Source organism: Dreissena polymorpha, chromosome 11, assembly GCF_020536995.1.
Source record: "Dreissena polymorpha isolate Duluth1 chromosome 11, UMN_Dpol_1.0, whole genome shotgun sequence".
NCBI classification, from domain to species: domain Eukaryota; kingdom Metazoa; phylum Mollusca; class Bivalvia; order Myida; family Dreissenidae; genus Dreissena; species Dreissena polymorpha.
The window spans coordinates 3,575,641-3,596,153 of record NC_068365.1 but is presented as its reverse complement, the minus strand read 5'-3'; the positions used below and the strand labels follow the sequence as shown (position 1 = coordinate 3,596,153).

Below are 20,513 nucleotides of genomic sequence, written 5' to 3'. Positions count from 1 at the left end.
AAGAGGAGATGTGCATATTATCAGCGGGTTCTGGTCGTATGATTTTTCACAGAGTTATGGCTCTTTGAAAATTTCCATTAACTGTACATATAGTGCAATTCTTGTCCGGGCTATATTTCAGCAACTAATGACCGGAATTCAATGAAACTTTATGGGAAGCTTCACTACCAAAAGGAGATGTGCATATTATCAGCCGGTTCTGGTCGGATGATTTTTCACAGAGTTATGGCCCTTTGAAATTTTCCATTAACTGAACATATAGTGCAATTTTTGTCCGGGCTATTTCTCAGCAACTTAATACCGGAATGCAATGAAACTTTATGGGAAGCTTCACTACCAAGAGGACATGTGCATATTATCAGCCGGTTTTGGTCGGATGATTTTTCACAGAGTTATTGCCCTTTGAAATTTTCCATTAACTGTACTAATTTATTTTCTTTTGCATGTAACCTGATTTAATTTTGAGTATATGTATAACGATTAATATATAACTTCTTTTCTTGAATATTTATTACATGCGTTGTACATGTGTTACTGTTTTGTAGAAAAAGCCTCCTTACCACATCAATCCCCTATTCTGCGCTCCAAATTAAAGACACGCACTACGTTGTTTGCAGTTTTGTGTTTAATTTCCTGTTTTCTGAAAATTTACAAGTTATTAAGAGTACAATCTAAGAATGGTAGTTGGGCAAGTCTCAATTTCAGCGCAGAGATTAGAGCTTCGTCTTAAACGGAAGTTACACTGCCCTTGGCGTTCGGCGAAGTCTGAGGTTGTTAGCGAAAGTCCAGAATATTCGCAGCAAACAAAGACAACACAAAAGGAAAAACAATGAGCTCGGTATGTTATAAATATGTTTGGTGCTATAATGACCATGCCGAGGATTATATAACTATGTATGGAGTTTCGTTTTAGGTACCAGTATCGTGTTATTCACATTGTAAATAATAACATCGTATAACTAAAAAATTGAAAACGAAAGTGACAATAAATTAGATATTTTGATAACAGTACAATGTAAATATCGATGTTGAAATTAATATAAAAAAAGAAAGAAAGACAGAAAGAAAGAAAAGAAAGAAACAAAAATAGATAAAAAGAACAAATAAAGGATGGAATGCAGGGAAGGACGTTTAATATATCATAATGGAAACACAATTTCGAAAACATGTTTATCATAGCGAATGTTCTGTGTTCACCTCTTTTACAAAAACAAAACGTAAGAGTGTACAGACTGCTGAATCAATAAAAGAAATCGCCAAACGAATCAGAAATGAAACGAAGTGAAAACAGAGAAGACAAGACATTCGATTTATTGTGTCTGCCATAATTAATGCAGTTACATAAATGTAACATAAATGTAACTTTTAGGAATACGAAATTTCAACAATTACTTAAATTACAATTGCATAATTGTATTGCAATTTGATTAATTGTCTACTTATACGAGGTTTAAAACAAACAACTGACACACGCCGTTCTTAATTAAGCACGTATGTCAATGTCCTTTCTGCCAAAGTTATTTGAAAGGCCATTCATAATAAACATTATGCTCTGGACATAGACATAGAGCTGACTTTTCAACTTGAACTTTGACCTGCAATTTGGAGTTATGTAAGTATGTATGATCATGACACAGTGCTTATTACTTCTGCCAAGTTATTTTAAAGTCAATGCATGCTGGACAAAAATAAAATATGATCCACACAATGTGTTCGAACTTGATTTTAATATTCGACATTGAATTGCGACCCTGCGCTTAGCTCTTGCGCTTGCCAATTCTTCTCACTAATATTTCCTATATGCAAAGTTAAATTAAAAATCAATCCATGACGGAAGAGGCATAATAGGTAGATTTCTTATATTTTACCTTTGGCTTTTATTGTGACTTTGATATTGTACAAGAATCCCTTGCTTAAATTATACACTACAGTTTATCACTTCTGAAAAGCGCTTTAAAAGGTACTTATGCTTGCTAAAAGAATAAATATGCTCAAGATAAAAAAGCTTATATCTTATATTTAAGCTAGATCTTAACCTCGGACCTAGGAACCTGGTTATTGTGTGCTATACTCCGTCTCATCGTGCGTATCATTTGCAGCAAGTGTTTGGGAAGCCACTAATGCTGGACAATGTAATGATTGTTGACAAAGTCCGCTCGGGTGCGTCCATAACACGGCCGTTTTCAAACGGGCGTATAATAATTGCGCATGGTAAAGAAAAGATTTCGCTGCGTTAGATAAAAACTTTTTTTGTAGAAAAACACCGTTATAATCTTCGTCAATAGATATCAATGTATAAATACTGACTCAACAACTTTATATATGTATATGTGATTGCAAATTTAGAATTCAGCTTTGTATTACTTTTTAATTTGCCTTAAACTTAAGCTAGAAATTTAAAGTAGCAATTTAATTATTTAATAGTATAGAGGTGACTCGTATATCACTTTTGAGAAAATTCGGAGGTATCGCATCATAATTTTACATAAATGATGTCAAAATATTTATGGGTCCGTTAGCTTTCCTAATGCGTTTAAAAAGTCCAGTGTGAGAAAAGTCACCTGAGAAGGGACCTAAACATCTAAGGTCCAAGAAGTCAAGTTAATGATAATCTGGAATAAAAGTTTGACAAGATCTTACATCTCCAAATTAATTTAAACGGCTAAAGTTTAATTGAAATACAATTCTTGTTACTCTTAACTGCTGAATTTTGAGACAAACATCGCTCGGTATTAATAGTCCTTCAGCCAAGTACCCAAAATTGAGGTGGGGTGTACCAGTAAGGGGTGCATAAACTACACCTATATATCTTGCAAGATGCATGCCAGTAGCATATAAAAATGGTTGATAACAGTCTGGTACTGGCAGCTTTTGGTATTTTTTCTCCTTTGAAGATAGGGCCTCATTCAGCTTAATTTTCATAAATTGTCTGGTAGAAATTGAACCGAAGTAGGGTAAATATACACTTTGACCCCCCAAAATTTGCTACAAAACGTATTTTAACTGATCCTTGTAGGGTAGAAGGTCCTAAAAAACATATTAAAAGTTTACCACAATCGGATCGAAGTTGTTTTTTTTTCAAGATGGCCACCAAGAATGCCGCAAATACCTATTAATGATCATAACTATGTAACTATCCAATCAAATTTGATGAATTTGGTGTCTATACCTAGATTTGAAGGGGCAAAGAACACATAATGATCATCAGACATTGTTTAAGTTTAATTTAGTTCACACAAATTCAACATGGCGTCGAAAATGGCCGCCAAGATGGCCGCCAAAACCAATTTATGATCATAACTATGTTACTATCAACTTAAATTTGATGAATTTGGTGTCTATACCCTGGTTTCAGGGGGCAAATAAAACATTAATATCATCAGACAAAGTGTAAGTTTATTATGTTACACAGAAACTTAACATGGCGTCCTAAATGGCCGCCAAGATGGCCACAAAGATGTTCGCTAAAACCTATAAAATGATCATAACTATGTTACTATCAACTCAAATTTGACGATTTTGGTATCTATACATAGGTTTCAGGGGGCAAAGAACACATTGACATCATCAGACATTGTTTAAGTTTATTATATTTCACACAAATCTAACACAGCGTCAAAAAAGGCCGCCAAGATGGCCGCCAAAACATATTTATGATTATTTAATATAACTATGTAACTATCCACTCAAATTTGATATATGCGGTGAATATACCCAGATTTCAGAGAACAAACAGCACATTAATATCACATTTATATCATCAGACAAAATGTAAGCTAATTATGTTACACAGGAATCCAACACGGCGTCCAAAATGGCCATCAACACAATACGAAGGACCACAAGTCCATAACTTGTTAATCAAACGTTATGGTTGTTATGTAAAATGCCATAGTTTAGGAGACAAGAAACACTTTAATCGAATTGATTAAGGAGTTGAATAATCATAAAATCCAATTTACGACATTTGTAAGAGCGAATGAACCAGCTCATGACTTCATGATAGGATCAGGCTTTACTAACTTCTGTAGACTTGATTTTTTACCGTTGCTGAAAATCATTGAAAATTAATTACAGCCTGAATGAGCACGAGTTCTTTAAAAAGGTTAATATAATACACTTTGCGTTCCTTTGACTACTTATTTACATAAAAGCGGAAGTAGATGATCTTATTGTCCCTTTCGGAGTAATGCAGGCCCAAGATGAGCAAATCTGTATTCTCGCCCACCAACGTTGTGAAGCTTCGACAGGATCGTTATACTGTATTTAACAATTTGAACGTCTGCATCCCCTGAAGACAGAACAACATAGCATCCCATTTTAGTCAGAGTTGTGCTGATCAGAGCAATCATGCCGGCCTTGTTTCTGTCACGAGACAAAAAGTATTCCCTTTTTACATGAGCATTCTGTTTCTTTGCTGAAACTCACAATATGATTCACGTTTCCGGTGCGTTTTATCTTTGTTATATTCACCGTCTTCATAGCCATCGAACCCCATTGTCGCTTGTCCGTAATGCCTTTCACTGAATCTACATTAGACTCGGCTATTGCGTTATGTGAGTCGCCCTTCTCCATGGTTAACGATGCAGCAAAGTGCCACCATCATTCATCTGTTTTATGAATACAGTTCATCACAGCCTCACTTGATGTGTCTACAGCATACTCTCAAATTGCCTGAGCGATCTGAGGCTTATCTGCTGTACAAAGTCGTTCTTGGTTTCAAAGAAGGCAGCAGGATGGGAGCTCAGTTCATAAGACAAACGACTGCAAGGGAAGGATCTCCATATTTTAACACCACCAGAAAACACTGGAACAGAAGAGCAGGATCAAAAGCACTGTCAGAAGCGATCTTAACAGCCAAGCTATTCCAAAGAGATTTGGAAGGTCGCCGTGGTGTAATGGATATGGTGTCCGCCTAGCGACCGGGAGGTCACGGGTTCGATCCCCACCGTGGGAGCGTTCTTTAGATCTCCCCCAAAGACACCAAGTACTGGTTCTAGGCCCAGGAAACGGACTCGAGAGCGTTTATATTAGCCTAAGGCTTTCGATGCAATCGAGCTAAAATAAATAGGTTTAAACTAAAGAGATTTGGCTCTGTATTTTCTCGTGAATTTATAAGCAAAGACCGACTTTCCTATGATATCTCTTATGATGGTTTTCCCAACCGCCTCAATTGCATGAACATTCACATGTGCCACTATCCCAATGACCATGTTTCTGAGGGTCAGCTGTGTATGGTGATCAGGTTGTAATCTGTGTCTGCATTTTCTCTAGATCAGAAGAACCCCTTTGATGCACACTTCAATTGAGTTTTTGTGTTGTGGACTTGTAGTATCGGTCAGGTCTGTGTAATCCTGCATCGCACTGTTGTGCTCGGATGTTGCAGATAGGGTCCAAGGGGTTTGCATTTCCTCAGTCATTCCACTGCCGCGAGTTAGACCACATGTGCTCTATAAAAACATCATCAATATTTGCTCAATAACAAGATCAAGTCCTAGCCCAGCCCAGCACTGATGGCTCCTACAATCAACGTGAAAATCAATACCGAACTTTCGATAAACGTCCGGGTGCGTTTCCTCTAGGTTGCTTATTCGCTGCAGATATATGTAGTAATACGCAGATTGCAAGTAATGTATCCAGCAGCAGCAAAGATGGATAGCAAATTGGGCACTGCCTAATGCATTAACCAACACCCAGTACGATATGCTTTAATCAACACCCTTGAAATGTTAATCATAAGCTAATAATTCAGCCATACTATGCTTGTTTTTGAGGTCTGGGCAATTTCATGTTTCTACTTCTCTGTAGCCCTCTCGAGTTTGATCGAAATCGCATAACATATCTGCTAGCGTCGTTTTGTCCCTCAAAAGTACAAATCCTTGACATGATCCAGCAGTATCTGAATATTTGGATCTTCTTTGGTCATTTCGGCTGAAAGCTGGCTGTGTATGCACTTTTCAACAAGAAGATGGTCCCGTGAAGCCCTCTGGACAGCTTTTCGTGTCACAATGTGCACAATTGCATTTCTCAATAGACAGCCTCAAGTATGTTTTTGAGAGCGGTTTCTTCCATGAGGGATCCATTGCCCCCCCCCCCCCGCAAGTTCATACGTTTATAAAACATCCCAAATTCTGAACAACATTTTGAACTACTTTGTGGCGCATCAATGATGATTTCGGCAGCTTACAATACAAGTGTTGGTCAAACGTTACAATGGTGTGAAGGTTGTGGCAAGGTTGCAAACTAAGACTTATGTTGAGAGAATGCACGCTTTGTCCCCATTGTACATATTAATTATAGGCAAGAATTTGACTGACAACAGCCCAGGGTACTGGCTTTGCTGATGCAAGTTACGCATCATTCCCTGCCAATACAGTGTTGCCTGAAGCTGAAATATATCTATCCTCTTATCAAAATCCAGAAATTGCGGCAGGTCCAAACTATAGTGTTTCACATAACAAGCATCACGTCAAAAGTATTGGACTTGCGATCCTCGATTGTGTCATTGGACGCCATGTGAGATTTCTGTGTAACATAATAAAATTAAACTATGTCTGACAATCGAAATGTGTTCTTTACCCCTCGAAACCTCGGTATAGACAACAAAATCAACTTATCTGAGTGGATAGTTACATAGTTATGATCATTAATAGGTTTTGGTGGCCATCTTGACGGCCATTTTGGACGCCATGTTTGATTTGTGTGTAATATAGTAAACTTAAACAATGTCTGATAATCTGATGTTCTTTGCCCCTTGAAACTTATGTCTATCCACCGAAATAATCAAATTTGAGTGGATATTCACATAGTTATGATCATTAATAGGTTTGGGCGGTCATCTTGGCGGTCATTTTAGACGCCATGTTGGATTTGTGTGTACTATTGTTAACTTAAACAATGTCTGATGATCTTTATGTGTTCTTTGCCCCTTGAAACGTAGGTATAGACACCAAAGCCATTAAAGTTGAGTGGATAGTTACATAGTTATGATCATTAATAGGTTTTGGTGGATATCGTGGCGGCCATTTTGGACGCCATTTCGGACTTGAGTGTAATATAATAAACTTATACAATGTATGATGATCTAAATGTGTTCTTTGCCCCTTGCAACCCATATATAGCCATCAAAATAATCAAATTTGAGTGGATATTTACATAGTTATGATCATTTATAGGTTTTGGCGGCCATTTTCGACGCCATGTTGGATTTGTGAGTACTATTGTACACTAAAACAATGTCTGATGATCTTTATGTGTTCTTTGTCCCTTGAAACTTAGGGTAAGACACCAAATTCATCAAATTTGATTGTATAGGGCCATCTTGGCGGCCATCTTGAAAAAAAAACAACTTTCCGGAGGTCCGATTGTGATGAACTTTTGATATGTTTTAAAGAAGCTTCTAACCTACCAGGTTCAGTTAAAATACCTTTTGTAGCAATTTTTGGGTGGTTGAAGGTATTTTTTTCTTCATATATTGACCCTACTATTTTGGAGGCTCACTAGTTTTTAGGAACTTTACTTGCAATCTCATTAATATTCATAGATATGCAAATGTACTAATTTGTATATTTAACTGAATATCATACTAGGTGATAATCATAATCTTCATTTTAACACCAAACCTTTTTTTCTAGAACCAATTTTGAAGAAATATTTGAGAATTATACTAGCTTAACTAGCTATTTAGAATTTAGTCAAAGCCTGACGGTTGCCATAGAAACAGCTCAATAATAACTTATAGCTGCCCAATTGAGATTGCTATCATAAATTTTGTTTCTTTATATTGAGTATACAATCAAGTAAGATAGGTGTTGTTTTGCCCCCCTGAGTGGTACACCCCAACCCATCTGGCTGATAGACTATACGTCTTCAGAGAGTTTTGTTTGGTTAAATATGTATCAATCAGAGGTCCGTGTAAACTATAGTTTAAAATCAACGAATTGAAACACTATTTCCTTTATTTAAGTTTAGATAATTGTATATAGTATAAACGATAAACGAGTAAATATCGATGTTTTTAAAAAGCGGATAATAAAAAGTTTCATGTCCATGATTTATTATTTGTACGTGAAATAACATGTCTGTTGTATGATATAATGTACACTTAATTACACCCAAAGTAGACTATAACCACGCTTTATGAAAAACGAATGTTACGTTTTCGATTGATTTGAATAAACAGAAATTAGCCCATGCTTTTGCAGTGTCTGTTATATTTGTCTGATATATTGATGTGTTTTAATAAAAAATAGACATAAAAAGCTGACCGAAACATTTTTTCAGTCAACGACATCATCATTAACAAGTTCAAAATCTCTTACCAATACTCGAGGTCAAGCTGGAAGAGATAACGATGAAAAAGCAGTATTAACCAAGGGTCGTGTTCGAAAATTATCACCTTGTACCATAGCCGAAGAGAGTTATGTGCGACCCATCAAGAGGGGACGGGTGAACAAAAACGAGGGAGGCGAAGAGCAGGCCGGACCAAGTGGAAGTCGATCTAAAGACTTAGAGCACCACAAATCTTCAGAGTTAGTCACTCTGCCTAGAGCGCGAGGGGAACAGACAGTAAGTTTAGGTCTTCAATTAAAAAGACCACTGAACAGACATATGTCTAGATATGTGCTAAATGTTTCTTATGCCCAATTAAATTATCGATTTAAAGAAATTTATAGACCTTCCCCCCTTAGTGTATTCCCTCAATGTATGAATCCACTATAAATATATAATCGTCTTTAACTCTTTATCTAGCATCCTGTGTATTATCAATGGTATACTGAACATTTGTATCCTTCTAATTATAGGATAGTTCATATGTGTTTTGTGATGAATATGAATCTATTTATCAGGTGCAGCATTCTCAAAGGAACATAAAACATGGGCGACTGCAGGAGCCAACGTTTGTTATCATAGACCTTGAAACTACCGACCTAAGTAAGTCGTTTGAACTTGAATTACAAGTTCTGTTTTACATTGTTGATAATCCACAAAATAAAATGTCTTTTCATAATTGGTCTTTTGAAATTCCAGTCCATGGCTCTCTGATGCCCCATATTACACAAATTGCAGTAAAGGAGAAAGAGACTGGAGTTTCATTTTCAGTCTATGTCATGCCAAAGATGCCAATAACTCCTAACGCAACCAGGCTGACTGGTATATGTGTCGATTTCAAAGGTGATATGTTGGTTAATGGAAAGCGTGTAGAGTATGTTTCGGCGCACAGAGCTCTCACACAATTACGTACGTGGCTCAAGCAGTTCAAAAATGTTGTCCTCGTAGCACACAATGGGAAAGCATTTGACTTTCCAATATTGATGTCGGCGTTAAAGAATAACAAAATGGTCAAGAGCTTTCTTTCTTCCGTAACTGGATTTGTCGACTCATTGGAGGTGTTCAGAAATAAATATCCGGGCCGCCGGTCATACAAGCAGGTGGACCTAGCACGGAAACTTCTTGGCACTACCTATAATGAACACAACGCTATAGCGGATGTACAAACCTTAACACAATTAGTTGGTTTGTGTACAACGTCTGTGCTCCTTTCGTTCAGGTTTTCATCAGAGGATATCATTAATGATTGAGCATTCTATCAGTTCATGTTAATGATTGATCGGCTGAAATTTTGTGGTTAAAAATAGAAAAAAACATTCGATGTCGATCTATAACAAGGACCATACTTTCGGATACATTATGTCGGATACGTAGGGACTTCAGTATCGTGTTTGCAGCTTGATGTATCAAACTGCCAGAATTATATCACATTAAAGTGCAATTAAATATGTTCAACAGAATTATGTATTTGGTATTTCATTCTTATATATTAAAGTAATTATGCAGAATTATGTCTTTAAACAAATACAGTCTCAAATTTGTTGTTGTAATTATAGAATGTTTTGGCTGTTTTGGTCACATCGAGCTTACCATTTACTACCTTATACTCTGCATGATGACATTTGATCTACCTTCCACGTTATTTGCTTTATTAAGCTTGTATTAGCTCTAACTTTTGCTTTTACCCTATGTTAAAATGTATGTTTAAAATAATAGTTATGTTCTTTTTTAATATTAAAAATATCGAAAATATATAATATTGTTTAAAACGCACACCAAACTCAAGACTCACCTCCTAAAGACATGTAATGTTAATTGCATGCATATGTGAATGACGTTGCATATGCTTCGCGCCATCTTTCACAAAATTAAAAACTTTATTGTTTAAACAATGAATTTTAACTCGCATTTGTTGATAAATGGTTCAATTGATATTATTGTTGTTATCAGATCTTAACATTGAAAACATATCAACACACAACACTAGTAAATTTGAATAATTTAAGACTCAACAATGATGAAGACACCATGGTACAAATCGTAACGTAATCTGAGCTTGTATATGTAATCGATCACTTCGTCACATGTGTGTGTAGTAAAAGTTAATTGTTACTGTTCATTATGTTATATATCAGTAAAAGCTAACGTTCATATGACGGCATAGTTCTACATAAGATAACCAGATGTTTTTCGTGAACATTTTATGATAACTTCCTTTTTCATGAAAATATCCACATTTTTATTTTTGTTTTCCTTTTTTAAACACCATTTAAGCGAAAATCCTAAATTAAAACAAAACATTTCGTAAAAATCTGGCATGGAAATGATTTTCGAAAACTTTCAGATCATCTTAAGTCGTGGGCACTTTTTGTAATTATTACAACATAATATGTTCATTGAAAAAGTCAACAGTTTTATAGTTACAGATATAAAAGCAATGTCTGATTTTTTAATTGTAAAAATTTCATTAAAGATGAATGTATTGTAAATATATTTACGAAGTGAAATCTTGGAATATTTATAATTTGAAATAATTTTTTGAAATAACTTATTTCAAATGACTCTAATATTTTACATACTTATCAAGTTAAATAACAGCCTGTTTTTTTCCTAAATGGATAGACATATAGCATACATGTAAATTTGTTAACACTGTTTATGTCAATGTGTGCTTAATTTGCGTGCACTGTGATTTGATACAAAAAGCGATGATCGTTTATTTCATGTATATATTGCTGAATCGGTTTGTTTAGAAAATATATTTAATAACAAGTATAAATGATATGAACTATAAGTGTCACAATAATATGCGTCGTAAAATAATGTGTTTTGATGTAAATATTAGTTATTGTCCAATTATAACCAATTTCCACATACCTTCATCTTCTTTTGAACATGGTCTTATTTGTTCTATTTCAACTGCTTTTGTGTAAGCTACTTCTATAAGGCCAAGCAAATAAATATATAAATACCGGATTATTTCTTAAAAAATGTTTTGATGTTTATCAAAATATTAGTTTAAGACTGTTTCTGTTCTGGCACCTTTAACTTTTTTTTGCAAAAATGGGTATTTTAAAGATTCGTCCATGCAATTGAAAGGGATTAAAATAACAATAAGAAATGTAGGGCTGTATTTGACTTAAAAATGAAACAGCAAATATTTACTGTCTGTAGGACTTTCATTTACATGGAAACAAAAAAGTGAATTCAGAATGAGATGGGGAATGTTATTTTAGTTTTGATCGTTCACATTCAAGAGGTGTATTTGTCTGGTTTATAAAATCTTACCAGTCACTGTACATAAAACAGAATCAGATATTTAAGGAACTATTTTTTACTTGATATGCCATATATGACAAACACACTTATTGTATGTACAGTATACGTTCCTTATAATGATATGCCCTCATTTTATATTAGTCTTTAACCATAAATTAAACACTTATGTTACTTAAATATAAGTCATTTTTGAAGATTTTAATCTTGTACTGGATGAAAACCTAGACCATGATTAAAGATAACAATATAATTGATACGTTCAGATATATTATTGATATGTTCAGATATAATAATGGTAATACACAGCAATTCACATGGAGACGGTTGACAACACGCAAGGACTTTCTCTCTCATTTTCAATCATATGTCTCAAAACATTACACAATTGAAAATAGATTAAACTTATAAATCTCAGCATTCAATTATTGTCTTTGAAGTAAGTTCTGGAGATTTAAAATATAGAAAAGATCTTTTGCAATTTAATAATTCACTATAAACAGATGTTTACTCGATAAATTGTATCAACATTATCTTAGAAACACGTTTAAGAATCACATTTGCATCACATACAGCAAAGTTGAACGAAAAGTTTGGATCGTAATTAAACAATAAAAAAAATAACAAAATAGACCACATTCACCTTACCGGCTAACATACCAGGATATGATACTGGGCGTTTCCAACACAAATATGAACAACGTAAATATGCTGTTCCGAGAAATTTAACGATACAATTTTCGCTGCTGTCTTTGCTTTCTTGAAATACAATTATAATACATGCAAGAATATGTGTTCACATTACCGCTTAAGTTGGTTTGTTTGGATATTTTACTGCAGTTATTTTATTGTTTCATGACCGACCTCATCACAAGATATGTGGATTTGACAGGTAGTGAATCCACAAACCCCGGAGTTCTTATCCGTACCAACTACAGAAGGCTTTATGACACCTTACTTTAAATAAATAAAATACATATTTGAACTATCCATTATAAAGAACAATTGCTATGCGTTGTTTCAAAGAAGCATATACAAACATTTAACCAGTTCTGTTACGTTTTAAATAAAATTTAAAAAGATATTTTTTAGTCTTGACAGACCAATTATTTTTTCGTTGAAGATTTGTTAAAGTAATCATGCTAAGGTAATGCCATGTCATCAGAAAACCGAAAAGGAACAGAGAGCAGTACCCTTCTGTTTTTCTTTGGAATTTTATTGGCTTAATTCGATAACTACCTGCATTGACTAGATCTCTATACATTGTAAAAAATTATGATTTTGAAAGTAAGCATTTTAATATGCGACATTTCTTAATTTTGCTTATATTGATCAGTCATTTAGCATGTTTGCTGTGCATTAGCGCCGGCTATTCTGAGATATCGAGTATATTCTTTTGAGCACCCTTGAGTCGTTAAGTCAGTGTGTTTTTTATAATCAACATATGGTTATAAATCCGTTTAATCAAAGTCAATGCATGTCTGAAAAGATTGTAAACACTATACGAATCAGATACGCCTGCGTTTCTAGCCTGTTTAAGCAGTTACATGCATTTGAATGTCGACGAAACAATAGCTTTCGAAGAAAAATCAACAATCTCGTACAAAACAAGAACTCTTTGTAAAAAGCAAAGTCGTCCCTGTGCCCTTGTTCTTTGAGCACATGATTTGAAGATCATTAGAAGGAATCCTTTGTCAGGCCTAACCAGCATACTAATTTACATGATCTAAAGAATGTTCTTAATTATATTGTGTAGATGCAATTTTCACGTTTCAAGCATATGTAACCTTAATCGTTGACCTTTTGGCCACAAAATCAATAAGCATCTTTATTTCCTTCCAAGTGTCCAGCATAGCAATTTAGATGATCATAGACAGAATCGTTCTCTAGATAATGTGTTGAAACTAATTTCAGGATAAGAGTCCATATGACCTTAACCTTTGACCTGTTGACCTCAAACGTCCACACAAGCAACTGATACACTTATTTGCATGAGCGTAGGTCAAAGCGTTCTCAAGATATTATGCAGAAAAGCATTTCCTGTCACGAGCCTCTGTTACATTGAACTTTCACTTATTGATATCAAAGTCACTAGGTGTCATTCTTTCCTCCCATTTAACCAGCATACAAAATGAGATTAACTAAGATCAAAGCGTTCTTCATATATCATGCAGAAAACATTAGATTGAAACAAAGTCATGTGACCATGACATTTTACCTTGCGGCCTCAAAATTAAGATGCCTTTTAGTTGAGTATAACGACTAAACTAATTAGCGAGATCGTATGCCATATGGTTCTCAAAATATAGTGCCGTAATAAATTTCTTGTTACAAACCTCAGTAACCTTGACCTATGACCTGATACATTAGAATCACTACCTATGTATGCTTTCATCGATCATTAAAAATATCATTTGATGAATATTGTAAAAAAAATTATTTTACCAATACGCTACAACAAAGTCAAACATAAAATACAGAAACCAACACTTTGCCTTGCCAGATTCTGCAATACACCTACAGTTTGCAACAGAAACTGAATACATAAATGTATATATTGCCTTCAATTCTTATTAACATATTTTTGTTTGAGTTAAGTTAATCTCATATACGAATTGGTTAATTAAATTAAATGTTTTTTTAAATGGTAATTAAATGGTTTGTTGGTTTACTTTTATTCATCCGCCGAGGAGAGGATTAAGATGATACTTCTAGACAAAACGTTGCAGCCTCTATTCACAAAGTCTGAATGGTGTTTGGATGCCAACACTGGTAACAATTTTGAAATGCACATAAGTATGGTCGAATTGATACTGACGTGTGGTCTTCCTATTGAATATAAGATTTTGTGCATGCAAGGTCAATACTAAACGAAGATTGGGCATTTTCATGATATTGTGTGTTGGTGATATCTGTCATCAAAATACCATGCTAACAATACATGAGGCAAATTTAATTTAATTAATAACAATTATACGACTAAAATCATACTCCAAAGCACAACTGAATAATTTGCTTATGCTAATTTTCCTTCAACGAATTTGTCATATTGGGTCTAAACAGTATCGTATTATAAACATTTTAGACATGGCAACTTTAAGAGAAAATATTCATATTAAAATAATATGTTTCACATGCAACTAGTTTGCGCCGTTTCATCGTTTATAGTTGTTCGCTTGCGAACAACTTATGTTACTGCCACAAAATACAAGTCGGCCTGCTCTGAACAATGCCAAGAACGATAACCACCGCATTTGCATGTGCACACTGATTAGCCTGTTTATACTTCACCACTGGTACACTGCAGACAGTGAGTGTGTGTGTATGTAATCAATAGTGTGTAACGACGACATTGGCCAGTTTGTCATTGAAATCTATACATATTGGCTGCGTTCAGGGAAAACGGGGCTTAATGCATGTCAAACAAGTGGTGTCCTGTGCACACTGATTAGCCTCTGCAGTGCGCACAAGCTAATCAAGGACGACACTTTCTGATTTTCTAGTGTTTTTCGTTTAAAGAGAGTCTCTGGTACTGGGATGTATTAAGCCCTGTTTTCCCAAAATGAAGCTTAAATTATCTTTTCTATAAATGATTTGAAAAAAAAGATAAAGGTGATAATAACTTCAAAGTAACCTCGCTGACAAGGCAAATAAACAAAATCACTTTTAAAATCAAATAAACAACCAATAATTTGTTATTCTTTACCTTGTGGCATTTTTAGTAAACATGTAAAAGGGACCATTTCACAGAGTGTCATTAAATGCTTAATATTGATAAATGTAAACATTGGATCTTAAAAGTTCCATTAAAAAAATAATATAATTAAAGAAACAAAACAAAGTTACCCTCAACTGGGCTCGAACCACTGACCCCTGGAATAAAAGTCTATCGTTTAGACCACTCGACCATCCGTGCTAATACAATGAGTATTTTATACTTTATATAAGCATCCTCGTAGTATGAACAAATATAACGACAACAACTGAACTCTCCAAATTATTAAATCGTTTAATTTTGTCAATTTACCAAAACGCGAAAAGTCCCTTTACATGTAATGTCTTCAGACTTCCAAATTGAATGAGTTCAATACACTGTCAGATCTTACATCATGACAAATTACAGGTTTAGTGGTTGCCTGTTAGCCTGGACCCAGTCGATTTAAGCCCATGAAACTCGATTTCAAAAGTGGGTTACAGTTCGGCTAAAAAGCAGGGTAACAAACTTTTTCAAAGCTTGAAACAACTCAATCAAATTAAACCAAGAATAAAAATTGGCGACCGTGGATAATTTAGACATAGGAAATGATTCTATTCCGGCTTACAACAAGACATGATCCATTAAAAGTCTGTCATGTCGGCAAAATTGTTACACATTACACAACATGTACATGATTCTAGGCTTGTTAATCTTTAGCAAGGCAACCAAAGTTCTAAAAATGGTTGCCATTTCGAAAAAAAGAGACATATTGTTGTTATTTTGTCTAAGTTATCTCTATAACATAACTATTTTGATAAACAGTGCACCCACATCTTGACCTGTGCTTTAAGACGCACTCTTTATTTATTTGAATGGGTTGTGTTCATTTCAAACTTGCGATATAAAAAGCTATAACATGAAGAATATGCAATAGCGAACTACTTCAGTGCCTTCAGCGCTTTGATTTATAGCTAGCTATCAAAGTAATTTGTGGGGATTGTTTGCGCCTAGGCGCATGTGTCAAATAAATCAATTTCTTGTATTTGCCTTGCTCTTTCCTTAAGACCAGAAGTAATACCATATTGAAAGCTCACTTTGGTGTGACAAGCTCGACATTTCGGTACACCAGATATTTGTTTTATGTAATTTAATGCTATGGGTTCTACCCTCAAACAAATTGTGGATAATTAAATGGTTTTATTTAGCTTATAACTTAAGATGTTAATATTACAACACATTACTATCACCTCAAATGGGAACAATCCGTCAAAGCCTGTTTCGCCCTTTCAATCATGGTGGCGGGGCGGTGATGTTTGTCAAACAGAACGAATTGGCGTTGGGGACCAGCTAATTGCGTGTCCCTTATACCACAGCCATCTAGTGATCCTTTCAGCATCTGCTATCTTAAGAGAACAAGTATTTTATCTAGAGGCTCTGAAGGCGAAAAACTTCGCGAAGGCTTTTCTCTTGATAATTATAATTCCATCTTTTATTGAATCATAGGCCTTTTAAAATTAAAGCATTTAAAATAACCCTTGGACTTTTTTCCTCGGCGTATGGTATTCTAAACTTGTAATACATTTATATTACCACTATATACACAAAATGTGAAACTCTTGTTAATTTCTTATCGAAGTACGCTATTTTTTAATGCATAAGTTTGAATGCTACGTTTATCGTGTATCGAAAATATTCTTAACTATACATGTTGTTTTAAAAACACTTATCTTGTTTCCTGACAGAAATCATAATGTACGCTTCCACATTATTCATAATTTAATTACCTCACTGTACTGGGCTATCATCGCTCATCAAAATGACGTTTTAAACGGTTCAACAATTTATACAATAGCTTGTGATTTTGAAATTAGCACGTGGTTACGTTTGTGTTTTTTATATCTTTAGATTTATCCTTGAACACTTGATAGTAAAAGATTAATCGTGTTGTAGCTCATTCCCGGTCAGTCTTCAGTATCGTATCTTCGTGTAGAAACAAAGCGAGCAAAATACATGTTTGTAGTCAATAACATAAATATATGTTTTCTTTCACACGTATATACCAAACTTAGTTAGGGTCATAATTACAAAGCAATGGTAAATATATTACATTCTAGACACAAGATATAATACTTATTGCACAACGGTACGCGATTTGTTAGCTAAGCATACGGTATGAGATAATTTCAGAATTGACATTGATGATGGTGTATTAGTATGTGTTCAAATAGTGCAATAAGGATCGTTTACTTTATCATTACACAATATTAACAAGATACCCCTGTCGGATAAATAAAGTCCTTTACTACCCCTATTACACACTAATTATTGAGTAAGGTCGCTAAACACATTTCGGTATTTATTAAATTTAAAAACGCTCGTGGTTGTTATCACAATGTTAACACACTCAACTTTGACGTAAATACCCCACGTAAATATATCCAGGAGACAAGATACTTTATAATGATAAATGTCCACACGTAAGAGCAGACGGTGCCGTCGGTTAAGTAAAAATACCATTAATTGCCATTTAATGCGTTTCAATATAAAATAAACTTAACATTTTTGCCAAGTTTAAATCTGTGAAAAGAGACCGCTTGTGATAACATAATCCATCCAATCTTCGTCTATACATAAATCAGGGGTCTATCAGCAGAGCAGTACTAACATATGTTAACCGAAGCTTATTAGCATAAAAGGAATACGAGTCCAGGTGTTGTAAATAAATTGTAAAATGGCATACTTTAAATCCTATGCCGCAGGGAGGATTTCGGTGAAACTTTAAGATCAAACGTTGCAGCCTGTAATTGTGCTTTTTCTTAATTCACCCCATACATTCTGAATGATTTTCAAGACTTTTAAACTTTTAGCGAATTAGTGACAAAAATAACAAATCGGAGCATGTATATATATATATATGTATATGTATGTGTACATGAATAAAGGTAAAATTTCCGAAAACTCATGAAATTATAATATAACAAAGCTTGTACACACACACAGTTCAAAAATGCTGTATTTAAATTCAACTGTTCCTTGAATGGAACAGAACGCATGTGTTTATACCAATCATTTTATTAGATCGCTAATTAATCAAACGTGCATTCCTTGACCAATTATGGTCAAGGTGTTGTCATAAAAAAGTTGCTATTTACTTTTCGTTTCAACGTAAAATGGTATAAAATACGTTAACTTATGAGTTGACTGAGATACTAACGAAAAATGATAGTGATATGAGAAACATCTGATTACATATCCCATTGAATAGAAATAAGATATAAATTGACTTCATCGAAAATGAACTGTTCATTTCTATTTGATAAATAACTGATAACTGATAAATAAACAATATTAGACGGCACTAGTTAATATGACACGTTAAATATTGCTTATCCAATGAATATGAAAATTCAATACGCTTCCTTTAATGAAATATTTTAAAGCTTAATTTACTGTAGCAATTATGTACAAAGGGGGACAATACACACATTCTTTGATCGTTTTTTCTTTATCATATAACTACACAATGAACCCAATTTATGGGATAACTTTTGATATCTCTATCTGAGCTCGATACACGATATTAATATTTTGTATCAATAACTAAACTGTAACATATTGACAACAAAGCAACGGGGATTCATGCATTAATTGGTGGTTTTTACTATGTATACCCCAACAGAAGCTTTGTCCAAACATTTTTATTAATATAACACGCCATCATTCGATTTTCTTCGCATGCGCTTTACATAATATACATAGAAATCAATTTACCGGTAGCTAATGTATTCGTAGAGTGCATTAGTATATCATGTTGCATCCTTGTAGTTACTATTCATGTGAAGCTTATGCACATATTTATTAAAAGTATGCTTCTTCATGACAATGCTGTAAATTTCAGAAATTCGCGTCAAAGATCGTTTTGTTATTATTTTTTTAATGCGGTAACGCATATAACCAACGCAACATTTAAATGTATAACTGTTTCACTTATATACTCGTTGAACTTATGTACATATTGATCGAACGTCAGTCGCCAGTGAGCATGGCAATTTAATACAGCAAAGCAAAATAGTAACCACTTCAATTAGAGCCTCAGATAACTTCTTAAATATCTCGGACCTTGTCAGCGTATTGATTATTTGTTCAGTTTACATAATTGGCGGCGTATTTTGGCAATCTATTTCTTATAGCTCTCGTTATACAATCACTCCACTAAATTGGAGCCAAAATTAAGCGAACAGGCGGCATTTTCCCACTTCGGCGAAATAGAGGCGTGACATTCACATACTCAATATCACGAAGAAAGATGGATAAATCTTATATTCTTTATTAGCTCAATTACTTTTTGTTTCCTTAAAAAATATCATCTTTGTATAGGCAGAAACGTCTGCAATATAATGAAAACTTTATACATGTGTTCGGTTCTCGTCAAATCAAGGACTAATTCAAATGTTCGAATTTGGCAAAATATTTTTGAAAGTTAATATATTAAATTTGTTCTATTTTTTTCATTCTTAATTCTTCAAAATTAATATTTATAACAATTTAACAGCTTATTTTACAATGTATATGTCGTTTAATATCCAGTCATAATTCAATATTACCGTACGCATTTGTAGATATTCGATGTTAGAATAATTTAAGTTTATGACTTTATGCTGTCTTTATTCCATCTTCTTTTCTCATTGTGAAAAACTAATGTGTTGTTTTACCCGTCGAATTACTTAAATTTTATTTAAGTGACATTTAGTTCATACATATAATAGTATATAACATTTCAAATCAAACGGTGCTACACAGCCATGCAAATGGATTACGAGTCACTAATTAGACATTGATAGTGTAGCCGTCTTATGCATGTGAAAGAGTATATAGTAAAATAATCACTGATAATCATAGGATATATCAATGTCAGGTTATTACACAGTGCGCGTTTATATTTAGCAGGCGAAAAAATCCGCCGCTGATGCGAGTGGATGTACGAGACGGTAATTAAACGTTTTCCCAGTTCTCACATGCTGAAATGTATCAGAAGATAGTGAATATACTGCATTTGTCGACAATGTTAACTAAGAAACATACCGACCATTTATATGGGTTATCTCTGGACAAGTATTTTTAAGGAGCATATTGTTTAAGTGTGCATTATGTAAATGTATATGTATGTATTTAAGTCTAAGATGCGAACTGGCTGATGTTCTATACGTTA

General features: G+C 34.2%; 1 protein-coding gene across 1 annotated transcript; it reads left to right on the top strand.

Annotated features, from left to right (window-relative positions):
- Window positions 1-596: 596 nt before the first annotated feature.
- On the top strand, window positions 597-10,263 carry LOC127850888 (DNA polymerase III subunit epsilon-like). Its single transcript, XM_052384279.1, has 4 exons — window positions 597-838; window positions 8,284-8,568; window positions 8,850-8,934; window positions 9,031-10,263. The coding sequence occupies exons 1-4, from the start codon at window positions 830-832 to the stop codon at window positions 9,579-9,581; spliced, it is 930 nt and encodes a 309-aa protein (XP_052240239.1). The 5' UTR covers window positions 597-829; the 3' UTR covers window positions 9,582-10,263.
- Window positions 10,264-20,513: the final 10,250 nt, after the last annotated feature.

Excerpts from the sequence above, each read along its gene's own strand:
- LOC127850888 (XM_052384279.1), top strand. Across the intron at positions 8,569-8,849 it reads GAGCGCGAGGGGAACAGACA|GTGCAGCATTCTCAAAGGAA; the intron begins GTAAGTTTAGGT and ends TCTATTTATCAG. Across the intron at positions 8,935-9,030 it reads CCTTGAAACTACCGACCTAA|TCCATGGCTCTCTGATGCCC; the intron begins GTAAGTCGTTTG and ends TTGAAATTCCAG.